The 24551-nt window shown below is 35.0% G+C and overlaps 3 protein-coding genes across 6 annotated transcripts; 2 read left to right on the top strand and 1 right to left on the bottom strand.

Moving 5' to 3' along the window:
- Positions 1 to 7225: 7225 nt before the first annotated feature.
- Positions 7226 to 11172, top strand: LOC142532790 (double-stranded RNA-binding protein 2-like). Of its 3 annotated transcripts, none has more exons than XM_075639249.1 (4): positions 7226 to 7715; positions 9045 to 9264; positions 9619 to 10600; positions 10792 to 11172. In XM_075639249.1, the coding sequence occupies exons 1-3, from the start codon at positions 7470 to 7472 to the stop codon at positions 10596 to 10598; spliced, it is 1446 nt and encodes a 481-aa protein (XP_075495364.1). In that variant the 5' UTR covers positions 7226 to 7469; the 3' UTR covers positions 10599 to 10600; positions 10792 to 11172. The 3 variants fall into 3 exon arrangements, with proteins under 3 accessions (XP_075495364.1, XP_075495363.1, XP_075495362.1); XM_075639248.1 differs by having other exon boundaries at positions 9619 to 10631; XM_075639247.1 differs by having other exon boundaries at positions 9619 to 11172.
- Positions 11173 to 12919: 1747 nt separating this feature from the next.
- On the top strand, positions 12920 to 19182 carry LOC142532656 (uncharacterized). Its single transcript, XM_075638998.1, has 14 exons — positions 12920 to 13192; positions 13480 to 13812; positions 14286 to 14524; positions 14932 to 15088; positions 15326 to 15403; positions 15848 to 15922; positions 16031 to 16150; positions 16264 to 16428; positions 16788 to 17310; positions 17451 to 17607; positions 17852 to 17961; positions 18116 to 18228; positions 18326 to 18680; positions 18762 to 19182. The coding sequence occupies exons 2-14, from the start codon at positions 13489 to 13491 to the stop codon at positions 19079 to 19081; spliced, it is 2736 nt and encodes a 911-aa protein (XP_075495113.1). The 5' UTR covers positions 12920 to 13192; positions 13480 to 13488; the 3' UTR covers positions 19082 to 19182.
- A 690-nt stretch (positions 19183 to 19872) lies between these two features.
- On the bottom strand, positions 19873 to 22911 carry LOC142532752 (GATA transcription factor 8-like). 2 transcript variants are annotated; one of them, XM_075639180.1, is made up of 4 exons: positions 22444 to 22911; positions 22028 to 22086; positions 21421 to 21676; positions 19873 to 20937 (listed from the first exon to the last, which is right to left on the bottom strand). In XM_075639180.1, the coding sequence occupies exons 3-4, from the start codon at positions 21649 to 21651 to the stop codon at positions 20260 to 20262; spliced, it is 909 nt and encodes a 302-aa protein (XP_075495295.1). In that variant the 5' UTR covers positions 21652 to 21676; positions 22028 to 22086; positions 22444 to 22911; the 3' UTR covers positions 19873 to 20259. The 2 variants fall into 2 exon arrangements, with proteins under 2 accessions (XP_075495295.1, XP_075495294.1); XM_075639179.1 differs by lacking the exon at positions 22028 to 22086 and having other exon boundaries at positions 22444 to 22908.
- Between the last annotated feature and the right edge of the window lie 1640 nt (positions 22912 to 24551).

The following is a 24551-nucleotide window of genomic DNA, read 5'->3' as shown; positions in this document are numbered from 1 at the left end:
AATAGTACTTTTTTTGTTTTTACTAATATATTTCTATTAAATATTTATTAAATAACATACAATTATTTTTTGAATAATTTAAATAAGGACAAGATATGAAGCTTATTTTTTGTTTTTCAATGATTTTTTAGTTTGTATGAAAATAAACAAATAAGTCTATGTTCTTAGATGAAATATTATATGACTCGAGCTTGACAGTTTTTTCTTCCTAATCGTTAAAATTTTCAAGTTGGAGACTTTTAATATATCATAATTTATTAAAATCTCGATGTATAGCTGGGGAAAATGCAGCATGATACTTGTTTCTTCCTTTTTAAAAAAATTGAAACAGTATTCATCCAAATAAAGAGCAATTATATATGAAATAATAGTAATTTAATATATTACAAAATGAATACCTTCAAAATTCAATGTATATATATATTACTATTATATATTATGAACATTCACTGTAAATACATATGTGACCATCAACTAAGATGATATATACTCTTTTAGACGTACAGAACGTCATATCGACAATGTCGTACAGAACGTCACATCGACAATGTTCATATATATGTCAATGATGGATGTTCACCAACTAATCTCCTCATATTATATATACTATTTAATAATATATCGACTCTTTATAGTAACTATCTTGATAATTTAATAGATGCACAAAAATACTATTATTCCCTCCAATAAAATGTATTATAACAAGACTTTTTTAGTAAATTTGAAATGACAAAAACCTGTGTGAGACGGTCTCTTATTTGAGTCATTCATGAAAAAATATAACTTTTTTATGCTAAGAATATTACTTTTTACGCTGTATTATTTTCGAACCCCAAATATTAATTACCTATTTTTATTATTTCTATTAGCAAGTTGATATAACTTGTTCTATATTTATATAATCGTTTTTAAAATTAACTAGTATCGTTACGTGAGTTGATTTTTATATAATTATCTTTGTCGAAGGGATTTCTATTAAAAAGAATCGAAAAAAATAATTTTTTTAATGTTAAAAGGTAAATTAATTGTATTAAAATGTAATAATTTTGGTATAAAAAATGATTTTTTCATGGTTAACTCAAATTTAATATTTGTTTCACAAAATTGACTCGTCTCACATAAATTTTTGTAATAATAAAAATGGTGATGATAATAATATCAATTTAATTACATACAATATATCAAAATACACGATTAGATTTTTCACTAAAAGTCGAAAAATATAATATTATATAAAATTTATATTTTATTTAATATTTTAAAGAATATACAAACAAAATATATAAAAGTAACACAAAATCACAAATCATAACAAAAATTAAATAAAATGATATAATCAATATAGACATTTAAATTAGTTTTTATTTTCAAAGGAAGTGAGATTCAATTTTGAATATTAAAAAGGAAGTCGAAAATACTTAAAATTTAACTTTGTATTTGTTTGATAATATGTAAAGTATTACAGAATAATTTTTTTAGCAAATGTATTTTGACGGGAACTTTTCAAATATAACAAAATCTATGCTTATATATATTAATAGATATTTTTAGAGCTAAAAGTAATTAATTTTATTTTAAACTTGTATATTATTTTGATTAATTAAAATAATAAGATTAAAAAGATAACGTAACATAGAATACTTACTAAATTAATTAGAAGGCAAAAATCTGTGTGAGACGGTCTTGCGGGTCGTATTTTGTGAGACAGATCTCTTATTTGGGTCATCCATGAAAAATTTATTTTTTATTGTGAATTTCGGTAGAGTTGACACGTATCACATATAAAAATTTGTGATAACGTCTCATAAAATACCTACTATAATTAGAAATATGAATGTTGATTGTAATTTTGAAATTGTAAGGCTTAAGCTTTTATGCAGGGCCAAATATTTATAACTTAGTTTTATTAATATATACGATAATGTAGAGCTTTTTAACTTCTTACACTCATTCAAAAATTTGAAAAAAGTGCCACGTGTCACTTATATGTCACGTGACTTTTTAAATATTGGATATGGTTTTTTTGTACAACATAGACTCAAGAAAAACCATAAATAAAATGTTCACGAGTTTGGTTACCACTAATTGCCCAACACATCCAAAAATGCCTAAAAATTTAATGGCTTGGTTGCTTGAGAATAAGGACTTCGTTTTCCCACTTCTTCTTCTTCTTTTTTTTTTTAGCAAATATTATAATAATGTTCGTTTCGAATGATATGATTTATCGCAACTATAGAACATAAAAACAGAGTTCCAAAGGATAAGATGTAAATAAAAAAATTAATTCATTAACTTCCAATTTAGAGCATATAGTAAAGTATGATTTATGTTTTTTTAATAACAAATTATTTTTTAACTATTTGTGTAATTTAAATAATTTTTGGTTATTTTTGTAAGATCGAATACTTGTAACTTTAACAAAAGCTATAATCGATTATAACGACGTAACTCAAATAATTTAAACTGTGCGACAGCTCAAACGTCACGGTTCGATCGTTGTTTCAACAGAGTTAATCATTGCACCATAATAAATAATCTCTCAATAAGTACACTTCTTGAAACCAAATAGGAATCAAACTCGAAAATTTGACTTTGATACCAATTATACGACTGTTTAAGGATGCAATTTAAATTTTTTAAATCATATAATAACTCATACATCATAATTCAATCGATTTACTCAACATAAATAATTATTACAGCTCACCGGATTGATTGTTTTAGCATTAGTTCGCAAATTTTATAAAGTATAATTATTTAATTTAGCACTGACTGACTGAGATATTGTTCTCGTTTTCCTATTTCTTTTCCCCTAAGTCAGACTCCGGTGATACAGGCCGCCGGCCCACTAGTCTTAAAGTGTTTCGAGGATGACAGAGTAGGGCCCAATTCTAGAACAATATACCTAACCCACGCGACAGGGAAAAATCTTCTCTCGTTATTGTATTTATTACTCCCTAGTTTATCTTGTAAAGTTTATTAGGGGATTCTAAAAAATAATAATGGTAAAAAAATTATAAAATATATTTATTCGATTTTAAATATAATTTCGTATGTGTAGTATAGTGCGTTTTTTATAGTTAAAGATTATTTTTTTACCAAGTCTATTTCCCAAAACTTTCGCTAATTCCTAACAGAACGATCGTAACACCACAAAATTATGGTTTTTTATGTAAGTACGAATTTTTATGTGTGATAATTACATCGGACTTAGAATAAAGTAGTTCGAAATCCAAAAATTCCTGATACACAAATAAGTTTGTTCAATGTTATCCTTGTGGTACTACCACAAGGATGATAAGATTGTCACGAGGTCTATATGATTATGAAATGTATATGCTTTTTTGAGTAGGTATCTTGAGAGACTGTCTCACGAATCTTTATATGTGAGACGAATCAATTCTACCGATATTCACAATAAAAAGTAGTACTCTTAGTATAAAAATAATATTTTTTCATGGATGACCCAAATAAGATCCGTATCACAAAATACTTGTGTGAGACCGTCTCACACAATTTTTTGCTTAATTTTTTTTATAATATATAGATATATATATATCATAAAAATTCTAAATTTCCAAAAAAAAAATGTTATATGAAGACTATGTCTAGTTAAGGAGTCAAGTTGTGATTGGTTTTGTTTCAAAGTCTAGCCATGATAACCTCTAGGGCAGCGTTTGGTACGAGTAAATAGGTGTGTTTATTTTTTTAACACACTTAATCACATGTTTGGTAGGAGTGATTATTTAACCAAGTCTATCCCTCCTATGAATGATTAGGTTATATTATGTGTGATAAAATAATCACTCCTCACCCACTAAGATTATTAATCTCACTCTTAATCCATCTTATTTTTCCAATTTTACATTCTCCTAAATCTAAACTCATCACCACTTCCCTACACCGACCGCCGCCCGACCACCTCCGACGCCCGCCGACCGCCGCCGACTGCCATCACCGACCGCCGCCGACTACCGCCACATAACTTGAAGGGCAATTTTGTCGATTCATCAAAAGATTATTATTTATCCCATCTTTAAAAATCATACCAAAAATAATATTATTTTATCCTTATTTACTTCAATCATTTTTTTTATCATTTCTCTCTTAATCATTTCATTATTTAATCATCCCAACAAAATGCAACTAGTACATATTTAATATTTTAGCTCTACTTTAGCAAATGTCACCTCAAACGGCCAAACCTTCTAGAAATTAAAAAGAGAAATTAACATAACTTTATGCTTTTCACACGCGGCTATTAAAATATAATTATTAAATAATAGTAAATATTGCAATGATATTCAAGCCATCATTATACCTTTTGTTTACTTTTTTTAAAATTTTGAGATTTTTCTCTCCTTTACAAATATGTTTTAAAAAAATGAACACATCGAATTTGCAACACTATATAAACATCAATAATTCCCCATAATTTCCTCAGTTGTCGAAACCAAAAGTAATTATTGCTCCAATGGACAAACTTCACTTCGAAAGCATTCATCACACACGGGATCAAGAAGATGAGGAGGAAACACTTTCTTTGAGTGATCTTCCATTGTATAGTGATGGTTGGGGACAAGATTTCTCCTCTCAAGAATCAACATCCTTCTCCTCATCCGAAGACAATCTTTTCGAGTTCTTTAGCCAAGAATACTCCAACCCTTCTCCCCCCGCCGGAATCCCGCCGGAGAACATCATCTTCTGTGGAAAGCTTATTCCTTACAAACAGCCATATTGTGATCAAAAAAGTTCATTCGAAAATAGGAAACAAGAAGCCCACACAAGTAAAGATCAAGATCGTGGAGTTTCGAGTTGGAATTTTGGTTCCAGCAATAGTGCTTCTGGAAGATGCATCGACTCCAAGTATGATAAAACGAGAGCAATCCCGTTAACTGGCCTGGTGCAGAAGAACGTAAAAGATCGCCATGTTTCTAGCCCATTGCGTTATTCACCAAAGAAAGTTAAAGGGTGCGATTTCCCGGTGCAGAAATTTCCTGTAATGGCGTCCTCGTCGTCTGGGAAAGCTAAGTGGTACTTGTTCTTCTTCGGTACATCGAGACTTTCAAGTGTGATGGAACTAAAGGGTGTGAGCAGTAAGCGGAGCCGCCGGCAGTACCCGACGCCAGCGGTTAGATTTAGAAGCGGAGATCAGGATATCAGCGACGATAGACATAGAGGATGGGGAATGGAGGGGCTAATCGGAGCCCTGAGCTGCGGATGGCCACCGCCACGCAGAGACCATGGTGGCAGCTTCGATCGGTCGTCCAGCACTCAAGTAATGGGACGGCGATCATCATAGTTAGAATTAATAAAAATATAAAAAAACATTTAAATGTATTTTTATATTTTTAAAGAAATATGACTTAAGATTTATATTCACTTATTTTATGATGAGTTGATTTTTTGTGAGATTGTTTATAGATTTTTATTTGTGAAATAAGTCAATAGTGTTCGTATTTACAATAAAAAATAATATTTTTTACATTAAAAAAATATTGTTTTGCATATATGACTCAAATAGAATCTTTATATCACAAAATTGACTTGTGAGACCGTCACATAATCGTAATAAATGCAAAGAATAGGCATCGCCCCTTCTAATGGAAAAATCAAATTCAATGAGGATTTTGTTCATCCGACACATACACGCCATGGCCATCTCGCATTTCTATATTCTATAAACTTGTATGTAACCATTATATAATAAATTTCAAATTCACTTAATAATAAATTCATTTTAAATGTAATCATATCCAACCTAATGTAACCTAAATGTATTATATAGGTTGTCAGTAAAGTTGAATGTTGAGGTTTTATGTATATCTGACTATATATTTACCGTTTATTAAAAAGATACATTTCTTCTATAAAAATACATTTACCGTACAACATATTTGTATTTTGCTAATTATTATCACTATAAAAATTAGTTGATCGTATCTATCATAAATATTAGGCACTAGTTAAAGATTGAATTCTATTCTCTTTCATCACAAGCATTTTCGAGAAATATAATTGATCGTTGAAACTTCAAATTCATATAATCATCAATCAACTCCTGAATAGATCATTTTAAAATGCCGATTTATTTTAAGTAAAAATCTATTATTATTAATAATATCACAAAAAATTTTGTTAGACGATCTCACCAGTCAATTTAATGAGACGAGTCCCTTATTGGGTAATCTATAAAAAATATTACATTTTATGCCAAAAGTATTACTTATTATTGTAGATATGAGCAAAATTGACTCGTCTAAAGGATAAAGATATGTGATATCATCTTACGAGAAACCTATTATAATAATATGCGAGCACTCTATATTAACAAGACTATATATCTTGTCAAACTAAACTTGACCATCCTATATATATCTTATATCATTTCAATTTCACAAATTGATTATATTATTTCAACTTAAAAATTCGACAAATTCATCTTAAAATTTAATTTTTTTCATGTATAGTATGTGATGCAACTCACTGATATATATTAAATGAATCCATATTCTTGTTGATAAGGGATTTATGTGTTGTTCATCCCATTGATTATATTGAAATTCCGAATAAAATCTTCTTAAATCATATAGAAACAATGGATTGTTTTTAGTTCGGGTTTGATATTGGAAGACCGTAGAATCCTTGTTTTGGAACTACAATCTTGTTGTTTTACTTTCACTCGTAGATAAGCGAATTAAACATTTCATAGAGGACAATCGGTTCTATGACTGGTTCAAAACAAAAGGTGTAACCTAGAAACATAATTTTTTAAGTTTACCCCGGTCCGTATGCAGTGACGGAGTCAGAAATATGACTCTGTCCGGGCTAGAATTTTAAACTCTACAATCTTTTAATATTTTAAATTGATATACCCGACTGATATCATATTATTCCAAAATTATACAAAATTTATATATAAATTTTTTTAAAAAAATTGGGCCACTCGAACTAAAGCCGAGTATGATATACAAGAGTGTGCCTCCGTCCCTGTCCGCTAACGTAAATTCAAATAATAATCGAAATTGAAATAATAAAGAAACACAGCTAATAATGGAAAGCATAAAGAAATAAAATCCACATGCCTAAATTCAACATAACTTCAATCCTCTTATTCCAATGCACTCAACCTCATCATATATTGAAAAAGTCAAACAATCCAACGGTCAGAATTGCGCCATCATAATTTCTATTAGTGGAAGTGACTGCATGCTACAATTCTCCACTACCCTCTCTCTGTCTCTCTCTCTAAATTTCTCCCCAAAGCTCAGACCCACCTTTGAAATTTAACCAAAAACCCTACCAAAAACCAGAGGAAAACACGATCAGACCTCATTTGGAATGCTAGTTCGACGCATTTTACGGATTTTAGTTGTCGTTGGGCAATGAAATGATTTGAATGTAATTATGATGTGAACAATATATGTTCTTTTTATTCTTTTTTTGATTTTTTGGGGATTTTGGGAGGAATGTATAAAAATCAGCTGCAGGAGCTGGCGCAGCGGAGCTGCTTTAATCTTCCGGCGTACACAAGCTTTCGGGAAGGTCCTGATCACGCGCCGAGGTTCAAGGCGGCTGTTAACTTTAACGGCGAGACTTTTGAGAGCCCTAGTTACTGCTCTACGCTCCGTCAGGCTGAGCACTCCGCTGCTGAGGTGGCTCTCGATGCCCTCTCCAGCCGTGGCCCTTCAAATTCCCTCGCCGCTAGAATTCTGGTGATTTTATTACCTTTTGATTGATACAGTTCTTGCTTATGGGCGGAAAATACATTCTTTTTAACCTCATTTGTTCTTTTATGGAAATCTTTAGTGTGGTTTGTTTGGACACGAAATTTAATAGCAAAGACGGATTGATGTAGAATCTCAGTAATGATTAGCGCTTCATTTGAGAATGCCATGTGTTACGATAATTGCTTCTTGTTCCTCTTTCTGTGCTTCGATCTAGCGTGCCCATTGATATTTATTGAGTGACAACTAGATGCTTTATTTGCCATTTTTACTTTAAAGTCATCTTTATGTTAACTCTGACATTATTTTGGTAACTATTGCACTTGTTGGAGGTCTGAAGCAGACAACTTATTGTAATAGTAGTACTTGCAACGTGATGTAGAGCTTCTCTATGTTTTATGGGCTATTAACTCTTGACATTATTTTGGTAACTATTGCACTTGTTGGAGGTCTGAAGCAGACAACTTATTGTAATACTGGTACTTGCAACGTGATGTAGAGCTTCTCTATGTTTATGGGAGAAATAGCTTCTGTGGTCATTCTGGTCTCATAGTCAATGAACGAAAATCTCAGTGACAGCATTTTTGTAAAAAAAAATTTGATTTTCTAGTAACAAGATGATATCCATGTGTCTTTTTAACTCTGCGAGCAACCAGGGTGCTTTTGATTGCACGTGACATCATACTCTCTGAGATTTGGTGCTGACGTGCTCTGTGTCTTAAAGCAATATCTGGGATGAAAAATGTGGTTCTCAACCTCTTTATGTTCTCTTTCTATTCTTGCAGTTTAAGACACTCGAGTATTTTACCAGATTCTGTTGGCATGTAGAGCGCCACAATAACTAAATTAAGCTAGACTTAGTGAGCACAAATCTGTAAAGAATCTTACAAGATAATATGTGATGTATATGGGAGATGTAATGACTGCGATAGAAGTAGAATGGGTTTGATAGATATTCCAAGATGTGTAACCATTGTTGGTGAACTGTGTTGGCCATTGAGCTTATGGTCTCGCATTGCAAATCTGGGCCAACGATCCTAATATTTACCAAAAGCCTAACAATTTTAGGGTGTAAAAGAGATATTGACAGAAAACAAACAAAGATAGGGAGGTTTAAGGAAAAAAATAGTTGTAAGGTAAGAAAAACCACAATAAAATGCAATTGACTTGGCTGTTATATTCAAACGGCAAGCTGAAGTTTTCAGATCAGAATCGCCATATTATATATGTTAGCGTGTTGCAAAGTCTCCTAATTTATTTTTATGCCTTGTTCGTTTCTGAGATGATTTGCAAGCTATATCGTTTGCTAATTTACAGGATGAGACAGGTGTCTATAAGAATCTCTTGCAGGAGGTTTCACAAAGAGTGGGGGCATCTTTGCCTGCTTATACAACTTTCCGAACCGGCCTGGGTCACCTTCCTGTTTTTACTTGTACTGTAGAGCTGGCTGGAGTCATATTTACAGGTGAGCCAGCTAAGAACAAGAAGCAAGCGGAAAAGAATGCTGCTATGGCCGCTTGGTTATCTCTTAAATCACGTAAGTGACCTAAATCTACATAAGAATGTGGTTTGTCATAAAAGTTCGATCTCTTCTTGAGTGGTATATCCTATCCATAAAGGGTAATCTTGTAATCCAACAACGAAAGAGTTGTCTGATTTTCAACAAGAGATGTTGGGAGTTGTCGATTTGACTAAGAGTAGATTAGCCAAGTTCCTCTACGTATATTTTATTTTAATTACTAAAGTTGTGAACTTCTAAGTTCTAACATCTCTGACGGTGCTTGTAACATAACGATTTGACTAAGAAATACACAGTCAATTGTCTTCGAGCTTAAGTTATATGGCCAAAGTATGTAATACTACAAGTGACTTATTTCTCTTATGTTACCAGTTGTGCAACAATTTGAAAGTTCAGCATCAGAGAAGACTCATAAGGACGAGCAGGAGCATGTGACAGCAGCGCGTGCTCTGCAGAAGTATTTAATAATGGCAAGATTGGAGAAAATATCTTTTCCAATAAAATTCCCCACACCAAATCCTAAACCATCAAGTATGCAGCAGTCTCCGGCCTCGACATCAAAAATTCTTCCTTTGATATGCCCTAAAACAGCTCCGCGCCACAGGACTTTGACTACTGTAAGCAACAATTCAATTTGCCAAAAGACTGTGCAGCCAACTCACAGCCAGTTACATATTTCTATCTCGAACGAGAGCATCTCCTCATTTGCAGACAACCTCAAGATCCGACCCCAAAAGTTTCCTGCAGCAGGAGCAGCTCCCTACATTCCTGTCCGTCATTGCAGCCCACACCATAGAGTTGCACCACCAGTGACAATACGCAATGTAATTCCGGTTTTCTCTGCACCACCTCTTCCTTCTCCACAGTCTTCAATGGTAATGAGGCCTTCACCATTGGGTATGGTTCCACCTGTGTGTGTGAGACAGGCTGTTCCAGTATATACTCCTCCTGTTAGAAAGGAGGAGCTAGCCAAATTACATCCGGTTGTTAAAGTAGAGGACCCACGCCTCTTCAAACCCGCAACATCTCTAGCAGAGAATCTGCCAATTTCTAGAGCAGCAGTGAGCAAACTTGAGGAATCAAAGTTCCCAAAAATCCCCCTGGTTCGAGTTGAAGAGCCTCATGGTTCCAAGTTGTTACCTATTTGTGAGGCACCAGATTCTGAAGTTCCAGCAGTTCAAACTCATCTACTAGCGGCTGAATTCAAGGCTGTTCAGGTTGCACCACCTGTTTCTGAAGTCAACAACGCAACCACCACCTCAATACAATTTGCTGAAGAGGCTGGGACAAATTTGCAGGACAAGCTGCCAGAGTCAGCCGGTGTTGAAAACTTCAGCGAGCTAAAGATATAATAGTGGGTTTTTTCGAATAGCAAATAACGTGTTGTGAGCTTCTCTCGACTTTGTAGCCTCTGTTTTCCATTCACTTTCTTGTTAAAGTATTTCTCTCGTGGCAGATATACCTGTCTTTAGTTAACTCCTCAATAGTATATGAGCATTTCAAGTCCTTAGAACCCATATAAATGCTTATCTTGTGGTTTTGAAGGTCTTATGGAAACTATGCTGCAACACAGTGGAAACGTGGCTCGACATTTCAGATCATATATCCATGTGGAGGGAGATCATTAGTCGATATTGCATTACAAGTGACTCCACCAGTAGAGTGTTCCTTTTTTCTTTTATTCTCTCAAGTTTTGCTTGATTGAATCAGAAGCTGTATTTATTCGAATTGGATCAGTATCAAGTAATGCTTTAGATGGTAGATTGTGTATCTTGTTTCTGGCCTTGATGGCTGTCATATTCAGGCCTTCAGTCTGTTCAATTGACTGTAGCTTAAGAGGATAGCCCATGCAGTTGATCAAGGAGATGTATATTCAGTTCTTGTGTAAGTTGTATGATCCCAATTTGCTATCATTTTTCTTCTCTATTCTTTTGGTATTTCCTGCCATCTTGTGAATCTGGTGGGGGAGGGGGAGGGGGAGGGGGGAGGGTGTTTGCCCTTATTGTTTCCCTGCAGGCTGCAACATTAGGATTTGTAACTGTTGATTTAAGACTTCCATGTTTATATGTGGTGGCGAATTTGAGTTCATTTGGTGTTGTATCCCTTTCTACATTGATAATGCGATACTCACGATGTATCTAATACTGTCATGGATGTTCTATGAACATGCGATGAATGTGGCACATCATAAAATAATGTGTGCTCGATGATTTTCTCTGCAGTTCTCTATTTCATTTTAATGAGGATTGTTTCTTTTGGTGGTTTCCCTTTCCACGTATGTGGAAAAGAAAATAGATATCATCACCCGTCTTGGAAAGTCGAGATCAAATTTTTTTCCACGCGGTATTTTTCTCATGTAACGAACGCTCTGTTATTTAATGAGATCCTACTCTTAGGGTGGTACACAAGTTATGTATATGATGGTTAATATAGAGTATAATTAATGTTAGTGTTGTACACAAGTTATGTATCTAACAGTTAATATCTCAAACATACGAGTATAATTGATGTTATAGTATTGACATGGAAAATTACGAGTCATTAAATCTACGATTAGGATAATCAAACTCAACCCGCTTTGTCATGTGTAAAAATGGGATCCCGCTGTGTCATGTATGAAAATGGCGTCGGTTAAAGAAATCGCAATTTTCTGAAGTTCCTTTCTTTTTTTTTAAAAAAAAATTGTTTTTTCGGTTTTTTGGTAGCTGTGATCATTTACATAACCATATTGCATTTTAAGTTTCTACACTTGAAATGATGTGTGTATTATATTGGTATAAAAGCAAAAACATTTCCAACTTTAAGTGAACTCGACACTTTAAGAAAAGATGTAAAAATTTGAATCTAAGGATTGCATGTAGATGTGATTTCGTCAAAAGACTCAAAACTCTTTCTACACAACGTTAGTGAAGAGGCAAAAAAGCAACAATAGTGAGGAAAAAATTCTATCAAGGAAATAAAACAAAATTGCAGTCAAATATTTATGGAAACACCATTCCCACGTTAACGGGGCTTAAACAAAATACAAGAGGGAAGAAATGACGATTAAGTTATCGAAGCGTGTCATTTACTCGGGTAGGGGACAAGACTCCAAGCTTGTTGCATTACATAATCGTCTAAAAAGGTCGCAATGACCACATCAGGCAATATGTTTCCAGTTCCGCTGCCGATGACATGATGCTCAGAGAGGACACGATCCGATCCTATATATCAATCGAACATGAGTACAATTCCGCATCTGATTGTAATATGTACTTCAAGGTACAACTCAGACAGTAGTAGTTCATGCTTATTTCGGAAAGTATATATTTTGTCATATGATTTGCATATTTAACATTAATATGTGGTTACATATTATTTGACCAATCCAGGTGTTTCATTTGTTTTTACCAAGAACTCAGAACTTTCAGGTTACTTGGAGTTTGCAGTAATGGCATCAAATGATGTAAGAAACTTATTTCGACACTTACCTATTTTAGATAGTGGAACGGACTAACTTAGCGGGCTTATATTAATTTGGTAGGTTGAGCGGGCCGGTCAACAACCTACCATTTGTTGGGCCCGTTTCACGATTTGGGGAATTGAGTATGCCAATCGTACTTACCTAACCTATTTGGAATGACATACTATCAGTGGACTTGGATACCGAACCTAGTACGAATTCGGGCCCATAACCATAACCACGTGCACCGAAAAAGTCGTCGGATCGAAATGAACTCCCCAGTGGGGATCAAATCAATAATGAATCCAACCAATTGCTTTCTTTGATTAAATGGAAGAAGCAAATTTGCATTATCCAATGGAACTCTTGATATTCTCTGCCCCCCTGTCATATTTCCCGAACTATGGTTATCGAGTCTGGTTGTCCTGTAATTAACCATCCTGTCAATCTTTCTTGACCTTTTTCCCGGACAAATCGATCGTTATCACAATCCCAATTCAGTCGGTAAGTTTTTGTTTTTGTTTTTTACTCGGAATACCTGTAATCTTTTACTTGTTACGGGGGCGTTGTTTTCTAGCATTTTATCAAAACCAATTCAAGGTTTCTTGAGTAGTTATGTCTGGTAAATCGGAATTCACTTGAGCTAGCATGCTCAGGGTGCGTGTGAAGCGCATACGAACACTCATGGAGGAATTCTATCCTTAGTTTTTCCTTTCCCCCCATAATTATAATGTCGTCCTTTGTTTTTTAACTGTTGTTTTTTATGCTTTCATTGATCAATAAATAAGCAGAAGAAAAACATGAGACGAAAACCAAAAGGTACGTCTGGCCGTGAGGCCAGGACCAGTGAACAGATTGGAGAAGTGAATACCGCTGTTAAGGATAAAAATTCCATTTTGGTGGCCACCAGGTCACCTTACGTGATTCTTGCACTCTTTGTTCTTGTCATTAATGGGAGTTGGGGTGTTTACCATTATCAGTTTGAGAATCTGCCTACTCCGCTGGATCTCGAAAGTGCGGGAAAAAGGGGTTTCTCCGAAAAGGAGGCTATGAAACATGTAGTCGCATTGACTCAATTAGGCCCTCATACCATTGGCTCTGATGCTCTCGAGAGAGCTTTTCAGGTACTTAGCTGTGATTTGAAAAATTGATTCTTTATGTTGAGTGCAGTACTGATATATGTGCCTTGTTGATATTGCTTTAGACTATTGTTACTCGTGTATCTTGTGAAGCACAAGTTTTGTTGCAGATTTGTATTATAGCTTTGAATGAAAGATTCAGGACTTTGTATGTATTCCGGCCTTTGTTGGCTGATGAGGTTCTTGACTAACACTTGATATCATGCTAAAATGGAATATTAGGCACCACATTTATGCTAATTAGATGTTACAATACTTTTATTGTTTCTAAAATATCAGTCATGAATCAAGAAATGATTATCTAAGGCTCACCAAAAGTTCTCTCCAACCAGCAACATAAAATGATACCCAAGAATTTAGGAATGAGAATAATTGGTTTTATTGGTTTGGAAGTCTACCCTTTTGATATTAAGCTTGATGTCATTCTTGGGAATATTGCTGTGGATCTTTTCCTGCAGTATGTCAGAGAAGCAGCAGAAAATATAAAAAAAACGGCTCATTGGGAGGTTGACGTTGACGTGGATTTATTTCATGCAAATTCTGGAGTCAACAATCAACTTGGTGGCCTCTTTAGAAGAAAGTCCCTTGTCTATTCAGATTTGAATCACGTTGTGTTAAGAATCATGCCGAAATATGCATCTGAAGCAGCAGATAATGCTATTCTTGTCTCCTCCCACATTGATACCGTTTTTGCAGCGTATGGCTCTGGTATTCTTGAAGTTTGTTCCATGGTTGCTATCAATTTATTGTTTTCAAAATTCTTTGTGGGTTTTCATATTTGTTTTTATTTCGTGTGATACCAATTTATTAATAATGAAAATATTTAACTCGGGAATTTTTTTGTATAGAGAAGATCCAATTTTATGCACATCTGTCTTCCATAGAATGGAATTTTACTTTTCTTTACAATATCTTTTACTAGTGTTGTGCGGTCATAATTGAGTAATTTAAAATGCTTGCATATTCTTTTGCACTTAATTCACTTATGAAGTATTCTAGTATAAAAGTCTTTGCTGAAACGTTTTTATGGTAAAATTTGCTGTAATAGAGTAACTATGATTTGGATAATTATACATTAAGTCCTTTCTCTGGGTACTGTTTCAGGGAAGGAGCTGGCGATTGCAGTTCATGTGTTGCGGTTATGTTGGAGCTTGCTAGAGGAGTTTCCCAGTGGGCTCATGGATTTAAGAATGCTGTCATATTCTTATTTAATATTGGAGAGGAGGAAGGCTTGAATGGCGCTCACAGCTTTATTTCTCAGGTTTGCAGCAATCAAGATGCATTAACCCTGGGCAAAACTTGAGATTTAAAAATTTATACACAAAATTGTAAAAATTATTTAGTTGACCGTCCTGCCCCACCTCCCCCCCCCCCCCTTCCGGGCCACTTACCGGATCCACCTCTATAGAAAATCATGTTGCAACATTTTTAAAGCTGCCAATTTGGTTTAAACCATTTGTTTAAATGATGTGGAGTGGTCTCGATACTATTGTTGCAGCATCCTTGGAGTGATACCTTAAGATTGGCCATTGATTTGGAAGCAATGGGAATAGGAGGAAAATCTAGCATTTTCCAGGTCTGCATTTATTTCCAAATATAATTTTTTGGTTTCTTCATATTTTCATTCTCACTTCATATGCATAACCCTATATACATAACTAGACATACTCACAGCTGTCCACACTTATGATGGTATCATAGCGGTTGGTTAGGTATATATTGCATACAAGGTCACATTTCGAAGCTATATGTAACTTCAATGTGTCGAAGGGTCTTTTGCCATTCATTTAGGTCTCGGGAAAGAATGGATTTTCTTCTTCTTATTTTGGTTGTATCATCAAGTAAATGCACAACTTGGTGAAACATGTAACTTGTTACTGGTTTATTTCTAATCTCTTCAACATAGGTTAAGATTCCTTACCCTATTTTCATCTCCCGTTTCACTTGATAGTTTACCTGATCAGTTAAGGATCAAAACAAATAGATCATATTTGATTTTTTAACACTGTTCGCTCGACAGGCTGGTCCTCATCCTTGGGCCATTGAAAACTTTGCTTTGGTAGCGAAGTATCCATCTGCTCAAATTGTTGCTCAGGTCTGTTGGCAAAAGTAATGCAATAAATTTCTCTTAATTTATCATTGTATCATAGATATCCCTTTCCTACAGATTTCAGCTAACAGTTAAGTGGCTTACATGCTCCAGGATCTTTTTTATTCTGGGATTATAAATTCTGCAACAGACTTTCAAGTGTATAAAGACATTGCAGGACTTTCTGGGCTCGATTTTGCATTTGCAGATAACACAGCTGTGTACCATACAAAGGTAATGATTGCTAGAGGAATTAAGTGAACCACATCTACTTCCATTTCTTACACTTACCAAAGCACTTCATTTTTGCGATGAAAGTGCAGTAAACTCTTATCTTGTTAATACAGAATGACAAGTTAAAATTTCTGAAACCTGGTTCTCTTCAACATCTTGGAGAAAATGTTCTTGCTTTCTTGCTCCATGCTGCTGCCTATGCCAGCCTTCCTACCGGCAAGACGTTGGAATCAGATATAGAATCTAGCAAGGAGAAAGCCATATATTTTGACATCTTGGTATCTCTAGTCCTCTTGCAATTTTATATAATAATATTTATACATCCATTAATTCTGTCCCAATTTAATTAAGAGTCCTTTTTCGTTTTCTGGATGTTGGTATCTTTGTTCCTAAAATGGAAATTTTCTCCTAAAGAACACTCACTTCTTGAATTATCAATGTGACACCTCCGCCACTCAACTACTGCTTTTAAGGAAAAACTATAAACACACAAATTTGCAACTTTTCAATTCTTATATAAATCTCTCCTCAAAGCAGATTATAACACTTTTGGAGCGGGTGGAGGGAGTAAGATATTTTTTACTTAAGTCTTGTTTCCATGTATTATAACCTAATGAGTATTGACTTCTGATCTCAGGGAGCATACATGGTCACATTTCGTCAAAGCTTTGCCAATATGCTTTACAATTCAGTGATACTGCAATCCATTTTGATATGGGCTACGTCAGTGGTGATGGGTGGTTATCCTGCTGCTATATCATTAATTCTATCATGTTTCAGTATCATACTTATGTGGTTATGCTCGATAAGTTTTTCCATTGCCGTGGCCTTCATTCTTACGATCATGTCTTCACCAGTGCCATGTCTTTCAAGTCCGTGGCTGGTTATTGGTCTGTTTGCTGCACCTGCACTTCTTGGGGCATTTACTGGTCAACATTTGGGATATATTATCCTTAAATCTTATTTGTTAAAAACATTTGCTGTGAGAAAGGCAAAACTATCTGCTGAATCGCAAGCTACTTTGGCTAAGTTGGATGCTGAAAGATGGCTTTTTAAAGCCGGTTTATTGCAGTGGCTTGTTCTATTAGCTGTTGGGAATTACTATAAAGTTGGTTCTTCTTATATAGCTCTTGTTTGGTTGGTTTCACCCGCATTCGCTTGTAAGTACAGTCCAGAATATCAGCCTATTATGTGTAGCACTGATCATGAAAATGCACAATATCTTCCTTTTTTTTCGGTTGATTTTTAGTAGTTTATTTGCGATTATGGTTCAATCTAATCTTTATTCTGGAATATGTAGATGGTTTGCTCGAAGCAACATTATCCCCTGCAAGATTGCCACTGCGACTTAAAACTCTGACCTTGCTTATTGGTTTGTTTGTGCCGTTATTACTCTCTTCTGGCATGATTATTCGGTTGACAGCCACTATAATTGGGATAATGGTTCGGTTTGTTAGGTAATGGCTCAAATCACTTGCAAAAACTGCGGAACGTGATCCAATTAAGTGATTTTCATCTTCCACTTTTCTTTTTCTTTGATGGATGAAAACAATATGATTGAATATTCAGTCAAGAGTTTTGGACAACCAAACGCCTGATAAATCATCACTGTTCTCCACACTCCCAAATTTCATTCTTGACATTATGTATTTCATGTCTAACTATTTTACAAGAACTCATAGTATGCATTTTGGTTCGCAGAAATCCCGGTGCTACTTCTGACTGGGTCGGAAATGTAGTAATTGCCATTTTTATTGCTGCTATTGTGTGTTTGACCATGGTATATCTACTATCATACATCCACATATCAGGTGATTCTGGTTATACTTTTTTTAGCTTGCTGCTGCAGTGAATTTAATCATGGCATTTATGTCACTAACTCTAAGGTGATAATAGATTTTACATGATAAACTAATAAAGATTTTTTAACTAGGCCCTTTTGTGTCTTTTCTGTCTTTTGTCTAGATGCAAAAGTTCCTCTCATTTTCACGACATGCATTCTGCTTGCTATCTCTCTCGTTGCTGTGTGGGGGGGCCTCGTTCTGCCATTTACCGAAGATACTGCAAGAGCTGTAAACGTGCGCAACTGATTGTCCTTGAATATCAATGTGGTCCAAAAATTTGGTTAAAACTTCAACGCACAATCCATAGTAAAAACTTTATTTTGGTTCCCAGGTTGTGCATGTTGTGGATGCAACACAAAGAAAGAGTGGAAAGCCGGAAACCTCATTTGTTTCTCTATTTTCTGTAACTCCCGGAAACTTGAATAAGGAGGCTGAGCATATTGGGGAAGGAGTTGTTTGTGGTAGGGATCGGCATTTAGATTTTGTTACCTTTTCTGTCAACTATAGCTGTTGGATGAGTAGTAGCGCTGAAACCGGATGGGTCGAGTCTGATGTTCCTAGAATCCATGTGGACAAAGATACGAAAGGTGAGAGCAGAATAACACAGGTCTCAATCAACACTAGAACTTCCACTCGATGGGCCCTTGGCATCAATACCAAAGAAATTGAAGACTTCCAGTTGAAAGGTATCAGCACTTGAATCGACACGGAGTCTTCTTCTGCATTTTAAATTCCTTGATTATAACATTTACACCTTCTGTCAACAGATGCTGAAAGTACTGAGGATTTGATCTCACCCGGCGAAAAGTACGGTGTAAACGGATGGCATGTCATTCAGTTTTCGGGTGGGAAAAAGGCGCCAACCAAGTTCAACCTCTCACTTTTCTGGATGAACAACCATACTTTTTCGACTCCGTCAGATAGTAAAAACGAGCCTCCACTTCTAAAACTTAGAACAGACTTAGACAGATTAACCCCACCAATAAAAAATATTCTTCAGAAGCTTCCTTCATGGTGTTCTCAATTTGGAAAGTCTACTGCTCCACATACATTAGCTTTCTTTAGTAGCCTACCAGTTTCTTTTTAGTTAAATAGATAATTTTTTTTATTGGTGTTGATTCTCTTATATTTCCCTTTTGGAATTATGACAGGTAACACGTTATGTTGAAGGAAGTCTCTTATTTACAAGTACTATCAATTTAACGTTTGAGTGAGTTAAAATAAATATTTATACAAGTTAACTAAGTGTTGTTGACAACCTTTTACCCCAAAAATTAGAAATCTTGAGTTTGATTATAAAATATGTAAAATATTTTGGAATATTAATGTTGGTCAATACCTTTGTAATTATGCAGCTCTATGTGGACAAATACTTAGTTTACAAAAAAGGTTTTTACAAAAATTAATTTTAAAAGTTGTTTTAGAAATAAATATGATTTTGAACAAATATTCTATAAAAAGTTTTTAGATTTGAAAACGTGTGAACTATATTTAAAAATTGATTTCATAATTAAAAATAATTAAGGTATTTGGATAACTAATTTACAAAAATATTTTAATTTTTTTTTAACCTAGTTTTGTATTCTTAAAATAAATCAACATATTTCAATTGTTCTTCAGAAATTATACTTGAAACACTCTTTAAAAAAAACAAAACAAACAAGAAAATTATTGGGCCAACATATATGCTATGATGGGCTAGTCCAGTGAAACCCAAGCCCGGTCTGCTCGGCCTCCAGTTGGCTCAATATGGAATATCTCTTACACACAAATTTTAGATCCATTGTAGGAATGGAATTGATATTTTTCTTTCTAAACCTCAAAATATGTCTCAATCAAACAAGGTTTTTCTTAGTGCACAACATTCCACCTCCCAAATGCATCAAGGAAACATTTGCATTGCATCAAACCAAAGAAAGAATATGCAGATAAAAAAAAATTTCAACTCGTACTCATTACTTGGAATCCCTAAAACAAATATCAACTGCAAAAAGAATACCCATTTATAAGAAAAATGATCGACCCGACTCGAAGAACTAAAACTTAAACTGGGATTACATGAGTAAATTTCAGTTTTAGTCCCCAGTATTCCTTGAACTATTAGTAAACTTCGTACCTAGACTCCTTTCTAGTAGAACTAAATAATGGTCAAATTTGGCTCCTATCACTCCCCCCCCATTACATTGCTGTACAAAGGACTTCACGAAACGCGCATCAAGAACGGCGGACCCACAATTTGCAGGGAGTGACTTCGACAGGTCCGTTCTACTCGGGTTTAACAGAGGCTGGCGCAGTCGTGGCTGCACTTATTGGATCAGCTTTGCTTCTCATCTCAACAACTTTCTTGTGAGAGTTCGAGTGCAGAGACGGGACAAAGGTTGGACTTGCAGCTGGACGGTACTCAGGGAACAACCGGCCCGACTTGTGGCGAACACCACATGCATTGCATAGTGTTTTTGGGCCCATGGGACCAGCTCTCCATTGAGGAGTCTTGGTTATCTCGCAGTGCAAGCATTTTCTGATTGATTGGGATGGCGGGTTTGGGGCTGCTTCCATCGGATTGGCAGGCATGGAGAATTTTATTTTCTTGGTTTTCTTCACCTGCGGCGACTCAGCAAAGCATACAGGATCGGAAGAGAATCCGGGTGGAGGGACAAGTGGTTGAATCACAGCCCTTGGATTAAAAGACTTGGGTCGAGGGCGCTTGGTTCTCGCACGTTGCGTGGCCTGGTGATTGGGGCAGAGAGGCAAAGTCTTCCCACGTGAGCTACAACTGCTGCTGCTGCTGCTCTCCAAAACTGAAACTGGACTTGATGATTGGTATCGGTTGTATGTCATCTCCTTGATGATGCTCGGGTTTTCTTTTCCGCCGGTCATCCCTCCACCGGAAAATGAATCCTGGACAAATGTTGACATCCATTCAAGCTGGACGATATCCTCGTACTGCAAGAGAACAAAAAACAGAGAAATATTAGAACACGACGAGATTCAAGATAATTGTCGGCTGCAACAAAAGCACAAATCTTCAGCACATGGTGTTATATACACGGTAAGACCAACAGAAAACAATTTCATCTGCACATAAAAAACTCTTCGAGCATGAGAATAGTTGTGAAGGAAAGCGACTCGACAAGGCGGGAGATAAAGTTTTACATGGGTGGGATGCTTCCCTAACATTTCGAAATTCAAATATAACTGTATAAACATTCCCATGAAGACAAAGTTGCATTGAATTTCCAGTTATCTTGTAGATAGAGTGGACCACCTAATATCAACTGCAAAATTGAATTTCAAATTGAATGCAGATTTTTTTTTTTCAACCCAATAGTTGAGAACAAATATCTCCAAACTTCGAAACCAAATGAGGAACAGCAATTCAAGATCCATCAAAGCTCGAATCGAATACATAAACAAGTGCATACTAACCGGCACAAAGAGCTCAGCAGAGATATCAGATGCAGCGGTGCCCTGGCGACCAGAAAAAAGGACATCCGTCTCCGGAAAAGCATCGTTCCACATGCTCGGAAAATCCTTACATTCACCGGAACCAACTAAATTACCACCGACACACTCGTTCTCAGGAGGAAACTCGATCAAGTCATCAATTTGATCAAAGAAGTTCCCGCAGTCAATCTCATCCATGAAATTCGACTCCATTAGTCTCTTCTCTCGCGAAAGTTTTCTGAAAAACAAAACCAAGAATGTTAGTTAGAAGAGAAGAAAAGGAACACAGTTCAGGACATAGTTAAAACAAGAATACGAGACGTTAGAAAAAGGATAAATGTTTATGTAAAAGCAGTTGCTGGATCTCGTTCATAAGAACTCAAAGCGACTGAGATCCTAAAATTCTTGGGTAAATTACGGACAAATATTATGAAACAAGTGAAAAAAGGTCATCTTCTTCAAAGTACAATGTTTTGAAATGTTAAATTGAGTCACGGGACACAGCAAATTTAAAGTAATCTAAGCACATATTAGACAGCACGACGCTGAGTACAGATTGTTAAGGCCAAACTGCATATAAAGCACAAACCTTGAAGTTTGAAAGGGTACAAAATCTTTGAAACTAAAGTTTCCACTGGACTAATTATTCTGCAAGAAAAGGTCTGTCCATTTAAAATCTTGTAGAAATCGATATTTTTTGCTCATTTGATAAAAAAATATAGACTAAAGAATCAAATTTTCGAATATATTTCTGTAGAATGAAGAAAGTCCAATTTATTTGTTTTGGAGTTCTGGGAGAAAGATCCACACTTTTGCCATTTTTCCAACCTTCTTTCACCAAGAACAGTCCACATGCTAGAAAAATGGAGTAAAACCCAACATTTTGCTCTTGAAGAACCAACTAGAGTTCAAATAATCAGCTTGAAATTTAAAATGTGAAACTGAGAGAACCCAACTTTTTCACCGCAACGAAATAGAAAACGTAGAGTAAATGCAGGGCCGAACCTGTGCTAAAACCCCACAAAACTCCCGCCCGAAAGTCTCACAGAGCAATGGCCAACCAAGAAATGAGAAGAAAACTTTTTCAACGGAACAACTTCCAAGACAGAAATACAAGGGCCAGTCTGAAATAAGAAACACAACACTCTGAAACACAGCAAGGGACAAGAGAAAAAGGAACCCAAATCCCTTTTCTATTATTCCTCCATTCCCACACTATTACCACTGGTAGCTGAAAACAATAGTTATAGGGGCTGTCTGTTTAACGTATCTAGCTGTGAGAGAGGGAGTCTCACGTGTACAGAGAAAGAAAAGAGAGAAACATAGTGGAAACTTTGAAACTGAAAATGGGGGCTTTTATTGTTTGAGAGGAAGGAGTGCTGAGAGGAGGAGAGGCTAAAAATAAATGGAAAAAAAAAACACTATGGTAGGTGAAGTTTCTTGCTCCATTGCAAGCTGTCTTTTACGCACAGCCCCTCCCTCACATTCCCTGTCGTGATGTTTAAGTCTTCTTCAATTCCCCCACCCCCACCGCTCTAACTCTTAAAACTCGAGAAAAAAATTAATATATCCTTTTGAATTTCTTTCTTTTTTCACCTTTTTTTTTTGTCTCTTTTTACAGCTTGAATGAATGCGCGTACAGACATGTATGTACATGCGAGGAGGCATGTAGGGGGGCTTTGATTAGTATCCGCGTGTGAATACATAGGGAAATGACAAGCGTGTATTGTAGATTAGAAATGCGCTCACGTTTGACTTTGTTAGAAAAATTCAAATTAGGAAATTTAAAATAATTTCGAATTTTGATAGTTTAAACGAAAAATATTTGAATATATAATTATTTTTTTCTTATTATCTCCTCCAACAGAAAGTTTCGCAAGCATCTTTTTGGTATGTCTTCTTTAAATAGTGTCAAAGGTATATATGTATACATATATATATATATGTATATGAGTCGATTTGATACACAAAAAGTTCATGCATTGTTTCGTGTTACAGATTCATATCACAAAATTTATTCGTGAAACAATCTTATATAAGTTACTGCATTTTTTTTTTTTGTTTTAGAACAGAATCGGAAAAAAAAAAGCATTCTTGATATAAATAAATTGGAGTAAAGTGACTTCGCAGCTGCAAAGCCTGCTCCTCAGACATTTTGTAAATGTATATGCTTCAATTACATTTTGAAGCAAACTGTCGCTTTACTCTAGGCATTTTTTAAAAATCTAAGATTTAGAGTTCGAGACCTAATTATAAAAAATCGTAAAAAAAAAAAAACAAAGCAATAATACGACTAGGAATTGTTTTTATCCGGATAAGTTCCTGATTTCTTTTATTTATTTTATTTTTCTAACTTGAGTTGCACTCTTATAAATAAATTCCTTCCAAAAGACTTCAACTTTTTGGGGGAAAGAAAAGTGAATTTGACAATACATTAACTAACTGAAAATGGAGAATTAAGGCTTGGTGCATAATGATTATCAAGGTTGTTGAGAAAATATCTGTTAATTATTTTTTTATATATTAAACTTTGAACAAAAACTTGTGTGAGACGGTCTCACAGGTTGTATTTTGTGATACAGATCTCTTATTTGGGTCATCCATGAAAAAGTATTACTTTTTATGCTAAGAGTATTACTTTTTATTGTAAATATCGGTAAGGTTGACCCGTCTCATAGATAAAGATTTGTGAGATCGTCTCACAAGAGACATACTCTAAAATTTGTGGGATTCTTTTACTGTTTATTGATTATTTTTTCTTCGCGTTTTGCTTGAAAAGAGGATATAATTATGAAGAAACCCCACAAAATTTTAGAAAATAAATAATATTGAATGGCATCAGAGGGTGATTATTTAATTTTTGCTTCCAAGACTTGCAACCTTCTCCTTTTATTGGCCCATATCATTATATTTCTTCACTAAAATAACTTTAAAAAAAAAACGAAAAGCAAAAGATCTTATCAACTTTTTTCATTTTTTGACCTTAATTAACGAGAAGACACCATGTCTTAAAATCAGGACTCGACCTTAAAATCTAGTTCAAGAAAAGAAGATTGTTCAAGTTCATATACACACGACTCTCAAGAATTGTTCAATATATTAACATTTCCCAA

The sequence above is a fragment of the Primulina tabacum genome, chromosome 18 (assembly GCF_025594145.1).
Source record: "Primulina tabacum isolate GXHZ01 chromosome 18, ASM2559414v2, whole genome shotgun sequence".
NCBI classification, from domain to species: domain Eukaryota; kingdom Viridiplantae; phylum Streptophyta; class Magnoliopsida; order Lamiales; family Gesneriaceae; genus Primulina; species Primulina tabacum.
The sequence above is the reverse complement of the archived record's forward strand: the minus strand, read 5'-3'. Positions and strand labels throughout refer to the sequence as shown.